At 52.1% G+C, this 19,519-nt stretch overlaps 1 protein-coding gene across 1 annotated transcript in view; it reads right to left on the bottom strand.

Moving 5' to 3' along the window:
• dusp8a (dual specificity phosphatase 8a) overlaps positions 1-19,045 on the bottom strand; it is a 32,952-nt gene extending 13,907 nt beyond the window's left edge. Inside the window, exons 1-3 of the mRNA XM_084672652.1 lie at positions 18,751-19,045; positions 12,258-12,667; positions 5,732-5,870 (exon numbers count right to left, since the gene is read on the bottom strand). Coding sequence (XP_084528778.1) covers positions 5,732-5,870; positions 12,258-12,494 — 376 coding nt within the window. The 5' untranslated portion in view covers positions 12,495-12,667; positions 18,751-19,045. The remainder of the gene's footprint in view (positions 1-5,731; positions 5,871-12,257; positions 12,668-18,750) is intronic.
• Positions 19,046-19,519: the final 474 nt, after the last annotated feature.

The raw sequence follows: 19,519 nt of genomic DNA, 5'->3' as shown, positions 1-19,519 counted from the left end.
TGTTTTAGTCCAGACCTCCGAGTGTGACTTGGGTGTGTGTGTGTTCATCCTTCAAGCAGCGGTGACATCATCAACCATGCGCCCAGAAAACAGTGGCCATCCAGTGACCAGGAGGGGCCAGGAGGAACTGTCCAAGTTGTCCCTGTCACTGCTTAGACGGTAGCAGTTACAGCCTCAGGAAGTTCCTATAGTGATCCATCTTATTTTAAGTTACGCAACAAGACAAGGCGGAATCTTGATCAGGGTAGCAACAGAGACCGAGCTGGCAGTCACACACAGTGACCTGACTTGGGCGTCACCCTTTCTCGCTCAGGGGAACCCTGATGTCACTTGGTCACGTCTGAAACAGGAAATAGTTACACAAGAAGCGGGAAATGACATCACTGGCTCTCTCAGTTTGAGTGTGTGTGGATGTTTGTGTGTTTTTCTGAGGAAAGAGAAAAAAAAGAAAGTGCAGCATTCCTGGCTGAGGGGGAGGCCTTGGGGCTGAACTTGGACTCTAAATTTAGCCTTTTGCCGTGGGGATGGAAAAGCTCCCGGTTTTATCAGCAAACGGAAGCCCAGGAGGGTCAGTGAGAGAACAGGTCTACTGGTGTTTACTGTACAAATACCTTTGTGTGAGAGGGAGGGAGAGAGATGGGGAAAAGGAAGAGAAAGAAAGACGAAACGGCCCTCACGTGTCAGTCCCATCCTGGCCTCTCTGATAAAGAGCGAACATGTATCTGTCTGTCCTGCTCTGTCTCCAGTCAGCCATCCACAGTGTGTGGAAACACCTGGAACAGAAGGAGCGCTCCGCGTCCCAGCCCGACAGCCCAGGACAGCTCTGTAGTGACAGCCCAGGACAGCTCTGTAGTGACAGCCCAAAGAGGAGGTGAAGGAGGAAGTGGTGCTCGGGCGCGGAGGACATTGAACACCGCTAAAGACAGGGGGAAGGGGGGAAGGGGTAAACAGGAATCCATCATTGTTCTGGGGAATGACGGCCAGTAGGGAGGGAGGGAGGGAGGGAGGGAGGCAGGGAGGGAGGGAGGGAGGGAGGGAGGGAGGGAGGGAGGGAGGGAGGGAGGGAGGGAGGGAGGGAGGGAGGGAGGGAGGGAGGGAGGGAGGGAGGGAGGGAGGGAGGGAGGGAGGGAGGGAGGAGGGAGGTGGGCTCTGACAGACAAATGGTGGACCTTCCCTCCTAGGGGCTTGTTTGAAAACCGTATGGCTTCTGGAATTTTCCCCTGAAGACGCGTTTGCGTGTGTATGCATGGCGTGTGTGTCAGTGCCAGTGTGTGTGTGGCCCTTTCAAGCCAGCGGGGGGGTATGAGAGAGAAGGGGAGAAAAAGAGAGCGGGACAGCAGTGAGATGACGTCATGGTGGAACATGTGGGAGCACGCACAAACACACTGTTTTCATTCTCCAGTTGGGGGGGGGAGGGGGAAATAACATCAAGATCATCATCATGTGAGATGCAAGCAATCGAGCCTGACACATGAAACTGCCTCAGCAGATGTCAGGACAATGTGCATGTGTGTGTGAGTGCGTGTGTGTGTGTGTGCATGCATGTGTGTGTGGGTGTGTGTGTGTATGCGTGCATGCGTTTGCAGACCCTGCAAGATTTAATTTGTGTTTACTTACTAAGGGTTTTTAACATGAGCAAAATTCAGCAGAGGTGATGTCATGTGCTTTCAAAGGTCAATATTGTGACCTTTCTTCCCCTCTGGGACAGACTGAATGTGTGTGAGTGTGAGAGTGAGTGTGTGTGAGTGTGTGAGTGCTCAGGCCTTTGGCGCCAGATGTGATGACCGCAAGAGTCTGGTCCTAAAAATAGAGATTGGTTCTCAGCACCGTGAAACTGAGAACAGGGAGAGGAGGAGAGAGGAGGAAAGGGGAGGAGGTAGAGGGGGGAGGAGGAGGGAGGAGGAGGGGGGAGGAGGTGGAGTGGGGAGGAGGAGGGAGGTGGAGGGGGGAGGAGGAGGGAGGTGGAGGGAGGTGGAGAAGGGAGGAGGGAGGTGGAGGGGGGAGGTGGTCATTGAGAACAATGTGCCTGAGCTCCCTGGAGGAGGTGAGCTCACCTCGTAATGGCACCACTGGCTCCTTCTCAATGAAATCATTGATCTGCCAGGATTCCCCCCAGAACCACAGAGAAGATAGGAGGAGAGGGAGGGAGAGAGGGAGGGTAGTCTTGTAACATTGACATCAGACCTACAATCATAACAGTGATGTGTGTGACCTTCTCTGTGACCAATCAAAAGAAAGCTTTGGTCCCAAAATATCAAGTCAAAAAAGTGTTGAACAACAAAGCAGGGCAAGCAAGTCATCCTTCAGAGTTCCATGATTCCTAATCTCATCCTCATCTAGCATGGAATGTAGCCAGCATGTGATGAGATGAGGAATCTTGATACAAGAACCAACCTTACACACACATGCATGACTCTGCACACACACACACTTTGTTGTACAGTGTATGTCAGCAGTGTGTTGCCCATGCCCTCGCTCCAGCCTCCAGAGGGACCAAGCAGGGGAAACCACAGTCTTCTACACAAGTCTGCTGCAGGAACACATTAGAGGATGACTATGCACGTACACACACTCACTCCTTAACTTAACTCCATCAAAAACTTCACTAATATTCCCATACTGCACTAACTGCCTACCTTCCATCCAGAACACACAGACAGACAGACAGACAGGCAGACAGGCAGGCAGGCAGGCAGGCAGGCAGGCAGGCAGGCAGGCAGGCAGGCAAGCAGGCAGGCAGGCAGGCAGGCAGGCAGGCAGGCAGGCAGGCAGGCAGGCAGGCAGGCAGGCAGGCAGGCATCCTTCTGGAGCTTGCTGGAATGTCTCTGTGAACGCCTGCATTGTGAAAGTCTGCCTCCCACGATTACCTCACCTCCTCAGCCTCTCTCTCATCCACACACACACACACACACACACACACACACACACACACACACAAGGGGGGCCCGCCCTGTTGTATAACAGTACAGAGGAATGACACATAACTGTATTGACCTTTGTACTCCTGTCTGTGCAGTCACACCCAAACCTGATCTCATCAAAGCCTAGCACTCACAGTAGCTTCTGTGTGAGTGTGCGTCTGTGTTGGTGGATGTGTGTGGATTTGAATGCTTGTGTGTGTGTGCCAGTGTGTGCGTGTGTGCCTGTGTGTGTGTGTTAGACTAAAAACTGTAAGCCAGCGTTTGAACATGGGTTAGCGTGCTAGCGTGCTAGCTTGACCTCACAATACTAGTCCCACAGTCCCCCCATGAAACTTTTTTGAAAGGCGAACAAATATTTTTGAGAACCAGTTTTGAAAGGATGAAAAAATAGTTCTCTCTCATGACTGATGTGGGTTGATCTCTCTCTCTCTCTCTCTCTCTCTCTCTCTCTCTCTCTCGCCCTCGCTCTCTTTCAGTCAGCCCCCCCCCAGGAACACTGTGACCTCATCCACTTACAGTACTGAATGAGAGAACGAGAGAGAGAAAGAAGGGGGGGGGGGGCAACGTTATAGAAGCTGTTTAATGATTGTTGTCAGTTTGTGAATGAAGAAACCAGAGCTGGTCCCCTGATTGCTTCCTGGTCAATAATGTGACATCATCACTGTGACATCATCACTGGGAGTCTGAACACCATTCAGTGCAAGGTCACGGTGTGTGCATGATCATACACAAATTAACTTTACTATAATACCCAAACTGTGGACAGCCTCACTGTGTGTGTGTGTGTACATAACAGTTTAGCAAGCAAATCCCCTCTTCCCCAGACAATGAAAGCAAGCATGGTAATTATTCTTTGATCTCTCTTGTCCATTTAAGGTTTCTTTTCTCTTGATGTCTCTATCCTATCACGCCCACTCCCTTCTCCTCCACCCACAACCCCCTGGAGGGCTGCAACAACTGGTGCGTATTTCTGTGTGTGTGTGTGTGTGTGTGTGTGTTTGTGAGGCTCACATCACGTTGCTGCTCAGATGTGGTAATCACCAGCGTTAATGACATCATGAATCAGGTGCTGATGAGAGAGGGAGGAGAGGAGGTGAAAGGGAGGAAGGAAAGGGGGTGAAAGGGAAGAGAGATAAAGGGAGGAGAGATGAAGGGAAGAGCGATGGAGAGAAGGAAGATGGAGGGAGGAGAGAGAGTGTGGGCGTGCGGGGCCTGTAGAGATAGGGAGAACGGAGGAGTGGAGCTGGGGGAGCCGGACATGTGACCTGCATGTTGAGGCCTCAGCTGGCCCTACGAGCACAGTGACCCCTAACCCCAGAGGTCTCTTCTTGTCTCCTGCTGCGCTCTGTCACATCCTGTCCTCCATCTGTCACTGGCCAGCAGGAAGCCTCTATCCATCTCTATCTCTTCTGACTCTCGCAGGCAAGAACGATATCAATAATATCTACACTCACACAAGAATGATATCAATAGTATATCAATTTTCTCACACACACACACTCTCACACGAGACACCGATTTAACTTAAACTGACCCCATCACTACAACCATGCAAGTCACAGAGCTCCCCATTGGTTGATTCTTTTCCGGGAATATTTTCTCTTCCACTGTTGTCGTGGAAACAGCAAAGAGGGGGGCAGAAATGGGATTCTTTTATTCTGAAGAGAGACTGAGGATGAGAGAGGGAAAGGGTTGCTGACAGGGGAGTTTACAGTAAGAAGGCTAGATGGCCTAATCCAAATGTCTGACACGGAAAATCCCATCTTTCAGTCTTTAAGTGTGTGTGTGTGTGTGTGCGCATACTGCATCTCTGCCTCTGACAAATTGAAGAGCTTCTGTGCCTTTAGGTAATCCTCGATTTCTATGAATGACTCATGGAAAAGAGCTCATCTTTGAAGAAGGGATGGGGGGAAGCAGAGAGCGGGCAGCGATCTGCAGCAGCAGCATGTGACGGCCCTCTATAGCAATCCTGAGTGAGCAGGATTATACTCCTTCAGTAATGACACATTAGAGCCATAGTCATAAGCCTCCTTGTTATGTGTGTGTGTGTGTGTGTGTGTTTGAAAGAGACATAGAGAGACAAAGAGAAACAATGAGAATTGTAGATTTGAGAGAGAGAAAAGGACACAATCTGCATCATAAGTCTAGATGTTTCCATGCAAGTCCTGTCCTGTCTTCTCTCCAGTGGAGATACACAGCTAGTCTCTCTCAGCTGGTCTCTCTCAGCTGGTCTCTCTCAGCTGGTCTCTCACAGCTGGTCTCTCACAGCTGGTCTCTCTCAGCTGGTCTCTCACAGCTGGTCTCTCACAGCTGGTCTCTCACAGCTGGTCTCTCACAGCTGGTCTCTCTCAGCTGGTCTCTCTCAGCTGGTCTCTCTCAGCTGGTCTCTCACAGCTGGTCTCTCACAGCTGGTCTCTCTCAGCTGGTCTCTTCCTCCCTGACATGCCAGTCACACTGGAGAACAGCACAGGGCCATGTGACAGGATGTGATAGACAGGTCTTTTGGGCTCAACACACAGGGCTGGCAAAGAGAAGACTCCACAGAGCACTTCATAACCTGACACCTCGTCCCTAATATCTGCTCCTGTCTGCTTCTACATGTGCACTAGGGAAGGGATGAGGATGTGCAGCTTGTCACTTAATGCCGTCAGGGCAGGAAGGAAGCATGCAGTCTGGGGTGGTGCTGTTGATCATGGATGGCGCTCATCAGTGACACCTGCTGTGGAAGCAGAGACATGACACCCAGCCGCACTAGGACAGAAGAACTAACCTGTGCACGCACGCACGCACACACAGTGAAGATGACCTACCAGTAAGCAGGGACACTCTGTGGAAAGTGCCCTCCAGTTTGCCCAGAAGGATCTGCACAAAGCCGTCTTTGGAGAGATGCCCCGCCTCTTTGGAACTCTGGTCATAGACCACCACTTCCTGCTTCCTGCCCAGCTCCACCTGCACACACCACACAAGAAGAACAAGCATGAATTGGAGGAACTGTCTCAATGCACATGAACTGGTGGTCAAAACAGTCAATCAGAACATTCAAATAAATGTCACTTACATTAAATAAGGTGATTACTTATTTTTTCATGTAAATGTATGATTAAAGTACAAATGATTGGAGTTGCGCATCATCTGTATGGAGAGCCTGTGTGTGTGTGTGTGTGTGTGTGTGCGTCAGCATGGCTCTGTCTCCATGTTGTCAGGCAGGCTTTGGTCACATGACCAGCAGGCAGCGCCTACCACAGCTCTGAATCACTGAACAACCAGTGGACAGGAGGAGAGGGGGGAGGAGAGGAGAGGGGGGAGGAAAGGAAGGAGGAGAAGAGATGGAGGAGGGAGGAGAGGAGATGGAGGAGAAGGGGGAGGAGAGGAGATGGAGGAGAGGGGGAGGAGAGGAAGGAGGAGAAAAGATGGAGGAGGGAGGAGAGGAGATGGAGGAGGGAGGAGAGGAGATGGAGGAGAGGGGGAGGAGAGGAAGGAGGAGAAGAGATGGAGGAGGGAGGAGAGGATATGGAGGAGGGAGGAGAGGAGATGGAGGAGAGGGGGAGGAGAGGAAGGAGGAGAAGAGATGGAGGAAGGAGGAGAGGAGATGGAGGAGAGGGGGAGGAGAGGAGATGGAGGAGAGGGAGAGAGGGGGGGAGGAGAAGAGATGGAGGAAGGAAGGGATGAGATGGAGGGAGGAGAGGGGGGAGGAGAGGAGATGGAGGAGGGAGGAGAGGAAGGAGGGAGGAGAGGAAGGAGGGAGGAGAGGAAGGAGAAACAAGGGTGGGAGATGGTGGAGTGCAGAAGGGAAGATGGATGCAAGAAAAAAAATCAATGAATAAAGAATCAAATAAAATGGAGGTAAGGGAGACATAGAGAGGAGAAAGACAGGAATGAAAGAAGGATTCTAACCCTTCAAGTTTGATTAGGTTCAGCCTCTCGTTCTCTTGTCATCATTATGACATCCATGATAACCCTAAGGAGTGTAAAAAATGCTATCAACTCATTTCAGCCCAATATATACCGACATATAACCTGCCAATATATACTGACATATAACTGTTAATGTGATTTACAGGTTAGCCAAGCAGACCATGCTTGTTTGTCTGTCTACCTGCCAGTCTGCTGTCTACTTCCTGTCTGTCTTTCTGCCAGTCTGCTGTCTACTTCCTGTCTGCCTGTGTGCCATGCTGTCTGTCTGTGTGCCATGCTGTCTGTCTGTCTGCCATGCTGTCTGTCTGTCTGTCTGTCTGTCTGCCATGCTGTCTGTCTGTGTGCCATGCTGTCTGTCTGTCTGTCTCCATGCTGTCTGTCTGTGTGCCATGCTGTCTGTCTGTCTGCCATGCTGTCTGTCTGTGTGCCATGCTGTCTGTCTGTCTGTCTGTCTGCCATGCTGTCTGTCTGTCTGTCTCCATGCTGTCTGTCTGTGTGCCATGCTGTCTGTCTGTCTGTCTGTCTGTCTGCCATGCTGTCTCTCTGTCTGTGTGCCATGCTGTCTGTCTGTCTGCCATGCTGTCTGTCTGTCTGTCTGCCATGCTGTCTGTCTGTCTGTCTGTCTGTCATGCTGTCTCACTGTCTGTGTGCCATGCTGTCTGTCTGTCTGTCTGCCATGCTGTCCGTCTGTGTGCCATGCTGTCTGTCTGTCTGCCATGTTGTCTGTCTGTCTGCCATGCTGTCTCTCTGTCTGTGTGCCATGCTGTCTGTCTGTCTGCCATGCTGTCTGTCTGTCTGCCATGCTGTCTGTCTGTCTGTCTGTCTGTCTGTCTGTCTGTCATGCTGTCTCACTGTCTGTGTGCCATGCTGTCTGTCTGTCTGCCAATCTGTCTGTCTGTCTGTGTGCCATGCTGTCTGTCTGTCTGCCATGCTGTCTGTCTGCCACACACCAATAAGCTGAGACTGGGCCTATAGGCACTATGATCAGACACAGTGTACGAGTGACCTGAGGTCTCAGGTATCAACACTGTGTCTGTGTATGTATGTGTACCACAACAGCGGGCCTGTGTGTGAGAGAGAGCGTGTTCATGGTTCATTGAGCCTGTCTCAACCTGCTTACTAACCTTGCACCAGAAGGTTACACCAGCTCACCTTTATACCCCCCCTTCGACCTGTCACCTTTATACACCCCCTCCTCTCCCTGTGGACAACGTGTTCTACTGTAATGGGATCAGGGCTAAAACTAGAAGGGTGACATCACCACCGTGAGGATTACAGTACATTACAGCCTCTCACTGTGACACACACACACACACACACACACTGCAGCACGCACACACACACACTGCAGCATGCCCACACACACACACACACACACACACACACACACACACACACTGCAGCATGCCCACACACACACACACACTGCAGCATGCACACACACACACACTGCAGCATGCACTCACACACACACACACACACACACACACACGCACACACACTGCAGCATGCACCCACACACACACAGTAAAAGGTGCATGTGTGTGTTTGGGCCAGGGGTAGTGTGATGTGTCATGGTGTGGTCATGTCACACCAGCGTGACAGGGCTTCACACCAGCATTGAGCACCACCTCACTAGCCTTCCAGGAAGACAGCTACTGGGGAACACCTCCACACAACCAGACAGCATGTGTTGGACTGGAACAGCAAACAATGAAAACAAACATTGATTCAAACTGGTAATGTCAGAACACGTGACACCTCCCAGCATGACATCATGACATTGGGACTAGCCTGAACGACGACTGAAGTTCCACACCTCCTTTGTCAAGGAAATCCTTTGAAACAGAACACTGATGACTGATAAGAATTCCCCATTCACTTGTTAGCAACAACACAGAATGCACACACAGGATTAACCACAGTATTATCGCAAAATACTTTTTCCAGGAAATCTGCATCACAAACAATGTACTTCCTGGAGTTCATGTGTGACAGGAGTCACAGAGTGCCAGTGAAGATACTAGGAAGTAATGTGCCGTATGAGGAAGCAAGCTGTGTGTGACCAGGAATATCCCACATTGTCCCATAGTGACAGGAAACTACTAGACTCACTTCTCGATGATTCAACTCTTAGTGTATCTATCTTGTATCATGTTGTGGGTTGATCTATCATGACATCATACTTCCCCCAAAGGCCAACAGTCCATGTCTTGGGCAGGGGAAAGTGATAAAGCACCCACATCCATGCTATGACTGAGCTCCTTGTTGCATAAACTGATGGCTGATTAAAGGTCATGTGATCATGTGTGCTCATCTTCGCAAGGTTAGCCTTTCCAGCAGGGCCACTGGCCAAACTGACCAATCCTGATTAAAGACATTTGGCTGGGCTGGATAGGAAGTGTGTCTTTGTGTTTCACGCCAAAATTCCATCCTGCCTGCCAGCCTGCCTGCCTGCCTGCCTGTCTGTCTGTCTGTCTGTCTGTCTGTCTGTCTGTCTGTCTGTCTGTCTGTCTGTGCACAATGACCAACAGAGGTCACCCACATAGCCTACAGTAGCTGTATGACCTAGTTTGCAGGAGCCCCCGTACAGTCAAATACACAGTGCTAATGGGGGGGAGAGACCATTTTGATTCCTGCTCTTGCACCAATTCAATCAAGCCCATGATGCAATCTGAAGAGGACCGAGTGAAGAGCCTTGGGGGACGCCTCCTGTTCTGAGTGCAGCGGGATGCAGGCAACCACCCATGAATAGTCCACCCCCCCAGCCCTGTTCCCCCCACCCCCCCTCTTTACTATCCATCCCTCTCTCTCCCGCTTCCTACATTCACTTCCCAACAAAGGCCTACAATGCTGTCCTCTGCTTCCGAGAGCTGGGTGGCTGAGATCCTGGCTGGCCCGGACGCCCCAGCTCTGCTGCGTGCCCTGCGGGGGGAGGAGGGGGGAGGAGAGGGGAGGAGGGGGGAGGAGGGGGGAGGATGGGGGAGGAGGGGGGAGGAGGGGGGAGGAGGGGGGCTAATGCTGCACAGACGGTCCACACGTGCCCTGCTCGCGGCCTGCCAGTGGCCACACAAAGGAGGATGATGTCATGGTTGGCCAATAACAAAGAAGTCTGGGTCTGTGTGCCCCCCCCCCTCCCTCCCGGTTAGTTCCAGCTTTATCCAGCCTAGCGTTAATCGCCAGCATGATCCTCTTTAACAGGACACCATAATAACAACAGGGCAGGCAGGGCCTGGGCAAGGGAGTGAGACAAGCCCTGAACAGAGAAGGGGACTGGGGGCTGGGGGGCTGGGGGGCTATGCAGCTAGGGATGAAAAGAAACATTTAAGATGGCTCGAGAAGAAACAGAGAGAGAGAGAAAGGGATGAGGAGAGAGATGGACCTCACAGGCTTCCATACTATATAGGCACACAGAGAGGAGGGTGGGAGGTGGAATACAGACACACACATCCAAACAGAGAGGACCAATACAGAGCCTGACTGGCAGGCAGACACAGGCACATGTATTTCTGGATAGACTATGCCAGATGAACAGCACCCAGAGGGGTCTGGACCAAACCAGGTGTAGGCGCTGATCTGCCAGCACGTGCCAGGCTAGCAGAGAGACTCAATCACCTGTAATGCTCACATTCATCAGCAGCAGCAGGTTTAGAGAGATGGACCAGGAAGTAAATCCGTCCTATCAGCAGTTCTGAAGGAAAGGAACGAGGAGGCTGACACATGCATGGCAGGGCAGGTTGGGTCTTGCTCTGTCAGAGGTCTACGGCCTGATGTTCGCCCCTCAATGGGATCAAACACGCCACCTCTGATTTCCCAAGCGCCACCACTATCAGTTACGCCAACAAAATGCTAGCTATTCATTGACCCGGGTGGCCTGTTATATACTTGAGGAGTGAGTTTAACCGATACACACCGGCTACACATGCAGGAACACACACACACACACACACACACATGCAGGAACACACACACATGCAGGAACACACACACACACATGCAGGAACACACACACGCTTGGGTTTCCCCGTCCTTCAGTTTCATCAGTGTCACAGAGTGACTATTAATACAGTGTTAGCATGCCACAGCCGGCCATGGAAACAGGCCTGGGATGGACAGAGCAGTAGCCATGGAAAATGAGAGGATCCGGTTTCAGGGCCACTGATAAGCAATAACCCTCCAGTATGCCTGCCAAATATAGCAGCCAGAGAGCCAGAGCTGCACAACTCCAGTCATCGGGGTCATTAAACATGGCACACTTCTTCATGTGGAGATGTTGATTGTGCAAAGCAATGTTTCATGGACAAAGTAGTTGCATTTGTTTGTTTATCCGATTTAAAGTAAATTCTGTAGTCGTGGGTCTCGCAATGTCTCGAGACAAAATGTGTTTTCGAAATCAGTGACTGATTCTGTTGCTGAGGTCAAAACAGATGTGACTGCTTGTGACCTTGACATGGGTTTGTACCCAGAACCCCGAGAGACGTGGACCCAGAGTGGCACCTCTGCTGCCAGCAGGCTACAAACACAGACACCCTTCACACTCCTGCAGTGAAATGACAACACATCAGAGCCTGGAGCCTGGTCTCCTGCCGCCTCCTGACTCCTCCTGACTCCTCCTGCCGCCTCCTGACTCCTCCTGACTCCTCCTGACTCCTCCTGCCGCCTCCTGACTCCTCCTGCCGCCTCCTGACTCCTCCTGGCTCCTCCTGCCGCCTCCTGACTCCTCCTGGCTCCTCCTGACTCCTCCTGACTCCTCCTGACTCCTCCTGCCGCCTCCTGACTCCTCCTGACTCCTCCTGACTCCTCCTGACTCCTCCTGCCGCCTCCTGACTCCTCCTGCCGCCTCCTGACTCCTCCTGACTCCTCCTGCCGCCTCCTGACTCCTCCTGCCGCCTCCTGACTCCTCCTGACTCCTCCTGCCGCCTCCTGACTCCTCCTGACTCCTCCTGTCTCCTCCTGACTCCTCCTGCCGCCTCCTGACTCCTCCTGCCGCCTCCTGACTCCTCCTGACTCCTCCTGACTCCTCCTGCCGCCTCCTGACTCCTCCTGACTCCTCCTGACTCCTCCTGCCGCCTCCTGTCTCCTCCTGACTCCTCCTGCCGCCTCCTGACTCCTCCTGCCGCCTCCTGACTCCTCCTGACTCCTCCTGACTCCTCCTGACTCCTCCTGACTCCTCCTACCGCCTCCTGTCTCCTCCTGACTCCTCCTGACTCCTCCTGCCGCCTCCTGCCGCCTCCTGACTCCTCCTGCCGCCTCCTGACTCCTCCTGCCGCCTCCTGACTCCTCCTGACTCCTCCTGACTCCTCCTGCCGCCTCCTGACTCCTCCTGACTCCTCCTGACTCCTCCTGCCGCCTCCTGTCTCCTCCTGACTCCTCCTGACTCCTCCTGCCGCCTCCTGACTCCTCCTGCCGCCTCCTGCCCACCTTGAGCCTGGCGCTGGGCTGCAGCAGCTCTGTCACCGACACCTTGTCCTGCTGCAGGCGTCTCTTCACCAGCTTGGAGCAGCAGACGTTCACCGCGCCCTGCACATGCCACGCGTTGTACTCGGAGAACGTCCGGCTGTCAATCACCAGCAGTCGCCCCGCCCCCCTCTGGATCAGGCCGGCCAGGCGCTTGATGTCCATGACGCTGCGCTTGGTCAGATCTTTTTCCCCCGCCATCACGTCACAGGGTCACCCCGGAGGTCAGAGGTCACGAGGAGCGTGGTCACCACGAGGGCAGAGGGGGAGGAGACGTCAGAAAGGCTGGCGAGTGAGTGGTGGAGGAGAGGAGCGATGGTGGGGTCAGTGGAGGAGAGGAACCACTGGAGTAGACCTCAGGAGATCCATGGTGCCTGGAGAGAGAAAGAGGGAGGAGAGGAGAGAGAGGAGAGAGAGGAGAGAGAAAGAGGGAGGAGAGGAGAGAGAGGAGAGAGAAAGAGGGAGGAGAGGAGAGAGAAAGAGGGAGGAGAGGAGAGAGAGGAGAGAGAGGAGAGAGAAAGAGGGAGGAGAGGAGAGAGAGGAGAGAGAGGAGAGAGAAAGAGGGAGGAGAGGAGAGAGAGGAGAGAGAAAGAGGGAGGAGAGGAGAGAGAAAGAGGGAGGAGAGAGAGGAGAGAAAGGAGAGGAGAGAGAGGAGAGAGACAGAGAGGGAGGAAAGAGAGGAGAGAGACAGAGAGGGAGGAGAGAGAGGAGAGAGACAGAGAGGGAGGAGAAAGAGGAGGGGAGAGAGTCTTTGATTACCTTGTGTGTAAAAAAAAATTACAAATAAAAATTTGTACTAAATACTACTAAACTAAGGACAAACTGCATCCTGAATGAGTCAGCTGGTATACTCCAGGGCTGAACATTTGGATATGCAAAGGTGCCTCAAAACCAATGGAATCTACCCAAACGCACCTGCGGTGACATGAAAAACATAAAGTGCCTGGATCATTAACCGTTAGACAGCTGCTTCACTCAGGGAGTCGGAATCTAGCACACAGTCAAATCCCACATGAGACAGCAATAGACATACAATGTGCTTGTATTTGTTCTAGAAGTGATATTTCTTGAGTAAAATGTCTGCGTGTGTGTATTCATATGGATGTGTGTGTACAAGTACTCCAGCTGGACTGTGTGTGTTGTTGATGGCTCTTGTTTGGCAGCTGATGAAACAGGAAACTACGGGGGAACAGATAAATGAAGCTCGGGGAATTCAGAGAGCAAGTTTGGACATAGATGAACAGCCAGATAGGCATGCAATGTGAGTGAGTGTGTGTGAGTGTGTGTGTGTGTGTGTTCGTGCGTGCGTGCGTGCGTCTGTCACAGATACCTCCCAATAAATCTAACAGACAGTCACAGAACATAATCATTTAAATCTACAGCCGCCTGTCAACCGTTGCCTACACAACCAAATCGTTATGCCTGTTACACACACACACAGCAAATATCATAAAGTATATTTTAAGACGAAAACATTCCTGGAAATGGTTAATTCCAGGAAATGCTGCCCACCAATCAGGGGCCTTCATTCATCCTATGGGAACTTGATCGTGAGTTACTGGGAGGGAGGGAGGGAGGGAGGGAGGGAGGGAGGGAGGGAGGGAGGGAGGGAGGGAGGGAGGGAGGGAGGGAGGGAGGGAGGGAGGGAGGGAGGGAGGGAGGGAGGGAGGGAGGGAGGGAGGGAGGGAGGGAGGGAGGGAGGGAGGGAGGGAGGGAGGGAGGGAGGGAGGGAGGGAGGGAGGGAGGGAGGGAGGGAGATAAACACAGGGGAGAGACAGACAGGGGGAGAGAGAGACAGGAGGAGAGACAGGGGGAGAGAGAGACAGGGGGGAGAGAGAGAGAGATGGGAGAGTCAGAGAGACAGAGACAAGGAGAGACAGAGGGAGATGTAGGCACAGCTAACACAACACCTCACTAAGAACTGAACACTGCCTCAATCCCAACAGAGACGTGACATGAGAACAGTGCAGAACGCTCACCCCCAGAGCAGCGTATCTCAGATGTTTCCTCAGTGTTACAGCGGCCGCTAGCCAAGCAGCAACAGACTAATAGAAGGCTGCTTCTATGGTGCTGCTTTGTGCCTAGCAGCACTCTGCTAACACAGCACCTCTTCCACCAGCAGGACAAGCACAGCAGTGTACCTCACACTGTCCCTCTGCTCTGCTACGGTACACAGAGCAGACAGGCAGACAGACTACATAACAAACCTGCACTGGTACATCACATTACAGTTCACAGTAGCCATCACATTACAGTTCACAGTAGCCATCACATTACAGTTCACAGCACATAGTGTGGACTAACACAGTACACATGCTGTAAGGCTAACCCTCCTCACCACATCCTAACCTCACCCTCATGAGCCCTGGGGTACACCACACCTGTAGTAGCACTCTCTCTCTCTCTCTCTCTCGCCCACTCTCCCTCACCATCTCTCTCTCTCTCTTTCTAACAACACAGGCTGACGCAGCAGACGTCTAATGGCTCCAGAGAAAGCTCCGCTCTACCTCCCCTCTGTCACAAACATGTCCATGTCCATGTCCACCCCACCTCTCTGTGCTGCTCATACAGGGTGAGGGAGCGCAGGCAGGCTGAGAGGGTGCATGCAGGGCGTAGCCAATCACGTCCTCTCTCACCCTAACGTGTCTAGACTCTGATAACAACAGTGGAGAAGAGAGAGAGGGAGGAGTGAGGCAGGGCACCACTTGGAAGGAGGAGAGGAAGGGAGAACAGATAGAGAGAAGATACAGAGAAGGTGCAAGGAAGTTGGACAGAGAGAAGGAAGGGAGGATGGATAGAGAGAGAGCACTGCATCTCGACATCGCTCTACCGCATGGCAACCACATTCCTCCTCTCACTAACCTGCATCCTCAGGCTTCTACCTAGCAACAACAGGGTGGGAGGTGAGGAGGGTGGGAGGTGAGGAGGGTGGGAGGTGAGGAGGGTGGGTGGTGAGGAGGGTGGGGGAGTTCAGGGAAGAGGGAAGAGAACATAAACAAACCAACCTAAAATAGCCTAGCCATGAGCGCTAGCGGTTCTAAGCCGCAGACTCAGAGAATGGAGGAGCTGGGGTGTCTGGGAGCAGATTCTGCCATTGCCATGGAAACAGACCCCACTCTGGGAGCATGGGGAGGGCAGGTGTGTGTGTGTGTGTGTGTGTGTGTGTGTGTGTGTGTGTGTGTGTGTGTGTGTGTGTGTGTGTGTGTGTGTGTGTGGGGGGGGGGGGGGGGTACCAGACTGTGTGCTGCACACCAGGACAACACTGACCAGGAGACAGACCAGCTAACAAGGCAGCAAACATGCTAACCAGGAGGCTGGAGCTGATGTGCACAGCGAGCTCACTAGACTTCACTCACAACAGAGAATCTAGCGTACACCCTAACCAGACTAAACTAGATTAGATTACAGTGGATAATGACAACTTCTCTCATTACGAATTTGGAAAAAGTCTGAAATGTGACGATCTGATGATGATAGTGACATTCAGCAGTGGTTATGATAACTAGATAACTAGGCTACCTCAAAGATAACCCAGAATACAAGCATGGTAGACAACAAAGAAAGGCTAGACTAGTTACGTCTTTGTTCTATTTATAAATTGTTCGGACTACAATGAGGAAGTGATTTCAGCTCACCAGCAGGACTGGTAGGCCTAACACACACAAGCACGCACGTACGCACGCACGCTCGCCCGCAGCACTCAGGACCAACTCAATATTAATCTATCACATAGTGGAGAGAAAGCAAACACGAAGAGCAATATTGGACTATTGGAGAGGGAGGGGGCGGTGGAAGGGAGTGAGGTCATCCGAGGCAGGTTAGATATTAACTTCCTGTAATCTTATTCAAACCTTCTGTCATTTACACCAGCCCCCACCAGCCCTCACCTGGCCCCACCAGCCCCCACCTGGCCCCACCAGCCCTCACCTGGCCCCACCAGCCCTCACCTGGCCCCACCAGCCCCCACCTGGCCCGCCCAGCCCCAACCTGGCCCCACCAGCCCTCACCTGGCCCCACCAGCCCACACCTGACCCCACCAGCCCCCACCTGGCCCCACCAGCCCTCACCTGGCCCCACCAGCCCACACCTGACCCCACCAGCCCCCACCTGGCCCCACCAGCCCTCACCTGGCCCCACCAGCCCACACCTGGCCCCACCAGCCCTCACCTGACCCCACCAGCCCCCACCTGGCCCCACCAGCCCTCACCTGGCCCCACCAGCCCACACCTGGCCCCACCATCCCTCACCTGGCCCCACCAGCCCACACCTGGCCCCACCAGCCCTCACCTGACCCCACCAGCCCCCACCTGGCCCCACCAGCCCACACCTGGCCCCACCAGCCCACACCTGGCCCCACCAGCCCACACCTGGCCCCATGATACCAGCTGCCTCTAGCAAACACTAAGACCACTGCTGAGGAACACCAGCAACTGTTGTTGCAACACTCAGATGTGTGTGTGTGTGTGTGTGTGTGTGTGTGTGTGTGTGTGTTTGTGTGTGTGTGTGTGTGTGTGTGTGTGTGTGTGTGTGTGTGTGTGTATGAGCTGGACCAAGACAGGGCTTTTCCAAGAAGACAATACTTAAACCAAGACAAAGACTAGGCCCAGGTCCAGGACTAGTGGGATCAGGTCCAGGACTATAAGGTCCATGACTAAGCCTCTAGCCTGCTAGCAGCAAGCCAGAACGGGTGTGCTACAGAGTATCTAGTGTAAGACCTCCAGTACCTCTACCACAGACGCCACAGCAGTGACCACAGCTAGATCCTAGATCCACAGCTAGATCTTGGATCCACAGCTAGATCGTAGATCCACAGGTAGATCTTAGATCCACAGCTAGATCCTGCCCATACTGGACAGCTGTCAGACTATATCAACATCATGACTGATGCTCTCAATGAGAACCTCTCTGGAATGTCTCCAGGGGTTCCAGTTCGTAGCTCATCGATGGCTCGTCAGTAATGACTGGACACTCCCAGTCACGCTGATTGGCTGACCCGGATAGGGTAGCTGTCGTCCCTACATTGCAAAACAATGTATTACGCAATAAAAAAATACCAATTAATATTCACAGCAATATCTGCAAACCAACGATTACATAACATGAATGATGCAGTCGCCTCCAAATCAATTTATATCCACACAGGCTGTCTGTGTGTGTGTGTGTGTGTGTGTGCGTGTGTGTGTGTGTGTGTGTGTGTGTGTATGTGTGTGTGTGTGTGTGTGTGCGTGTGTGGCTAAGATTAAGCATGAGCTCTGATCTCCATGTATTGCTGGAGTCTCCATCTTGTGTGATGACTTTCATTTACTGGCCTAGTTATGTATTCCTGCCTGCCTGCCTGCTGCCAGCCAGCCCAGGACAGGACAGGTTCTGGGCTACTGGGAAGGCGAAGTGGAGGACCAACACCCAGCTCATCACAGGGGGCTCCACTGTACAGTCATTGCATCACTTGCTAGACACGGCACACACATACAGCCAGATGGAGGGAACCCAACACACTGTCCTCTTCTCCAGAAATGGATCTAGTACCTCACACAAGGGAGAATAATTCTCCTGTTAACTCAGGTCAAATATTGGGCTCACTTATTTATACCAGGAGGGACAATAGCGCCGTAATAGACACAAAGATGTGAACACTTTAGAAGGCTACGCGACAACAACAATGACGACAGCGTAAAGATGACGTAAATATTATCCTAACAAAATATTTCGAACCGCGACATTAAATGTAAATGAGCTTATCTAGCCAAAATATTGTTGTACTATTTAACTATGCCCACAAAAGAAAACACAGTCCGCTGTGCCCTGCCTATGATGACAATGTCCCGTCCCGTATAAATAGAGATGGAGATCACAGTATCCAGTGGAAGCACCATAAACAACGCACAATAAGACAAACGGCTCCACATTTCAAATATAAATCGAGGTTGTGTGTGTGTGTGTTCTGGAGGCAAAATTGTTACGATGTGTAAACATCAACAAAAACATGTATTTGTTGAGAACTATGATCTAACACGCGGTGCGTTAATGGAGATGATCCACAGCGCGGTGCGGCACATTTACTGTCCTGTTGTGACGTGTGGATATCTGCATGCGAAAATGACCATGCCATTGATCGTGCACATAAATAAACGGTTCCAAAATTGAAATAAAATTAAATGCCTGCATTTCACCTACCGTAAAATTAACAGGTACAAGACGAACAGGGTCGATATATCAAAATAAAGCACCAATAAGATTGACGCAATTTCCCATAATACGGTGGCGACACATAGTGGAATGCGCACGGACAGACTAGCGGCAACGGGGCGCATATGCATGCCGCGCGCAAATATCTCAATGTTGCCGAGCTACCGCACCAGGGCTCAACTCATTGGACGGGAAGGCTAGAAGAAGGCTAAACGACTTCGTTCTGGGCTTTGGGAAGGGAATCATCTACCTAATCAATTCACACACTCACCTGTGTGTCCACGGCTTTTATCAGTGTTCAGCTAGTCTCCATGTGAGAAGAAACAGAGGCAGCCCTCTTCATGGAAGCGCGCTACTGATTGGTCAATGTTGACTTGGAGACGAGCGCAAGGGGACAATCGCTACCGCTGTGGCTTAGTGGCTCGCTTAGTTGACAGCGGAACAGCGGGACATTCACTGGTAACTGTCGCTTGTGAGTATAGGCTACGCAGCGTGGCTACAGTATGATAGTTAAGCTTTTACTGGGCTAGGTATTAGTAAACCATGACAAACAGAAGGTGCACTTTAGAACTAACATGAACCGAGGATGAGGTCATGGTTCAGATGGGAAAGAAAAAATGCAGGTTGACGTCATCTTCAGCCAATGGGAACCGGTGGCTCAGGGGTTAGTTGACGTCAGCCTTCTGATCCGTAGATTAAACGGACCCACTGGGTTTAAAGGGAAAGCACACATTTTAATTCTGCGTCGTCTCTCCTGCTTCACGAGAGCTTGTCCTTGGCGCACATCTATTATGTCATTAATTTATTTGGTCGCTTTTACATTAGGTGCGTTCGACTTCATGCAGCACCGGCTGCAGCCGGCTGCCTTGAAGCTGAGAATGCCATTGGCTGCTTCAAGTCAGCCGGGCTGCAGGCGGCTGCAGGCGACGCCGGCGCTGCATGAAGCCGTACCTATTGTTGCCAAGGAATACATTAAAAAGCAACGTTGTAGAGAAGTATCTTGGTCTATAAACGTCAATGTAGACCTATCTACCAGAATA

This window comes from Hypomesus nipponensis, chromosome 14 (assembly GCF_054491055.1).
Source record: "Hypomesus nipponensis isolate SF chromosome 14, ASM5449105v1, whole genome shotgun sequence".
NCBI lineage: Eukaryota > Metazoa > Chordata > Actinopteri > Osmeriformes > Osmeridae > Hypomesus > Hypomesus nipponensis.
This window is presented reverse-complemented; position numbering and strand designations above follow the sequence as displayed.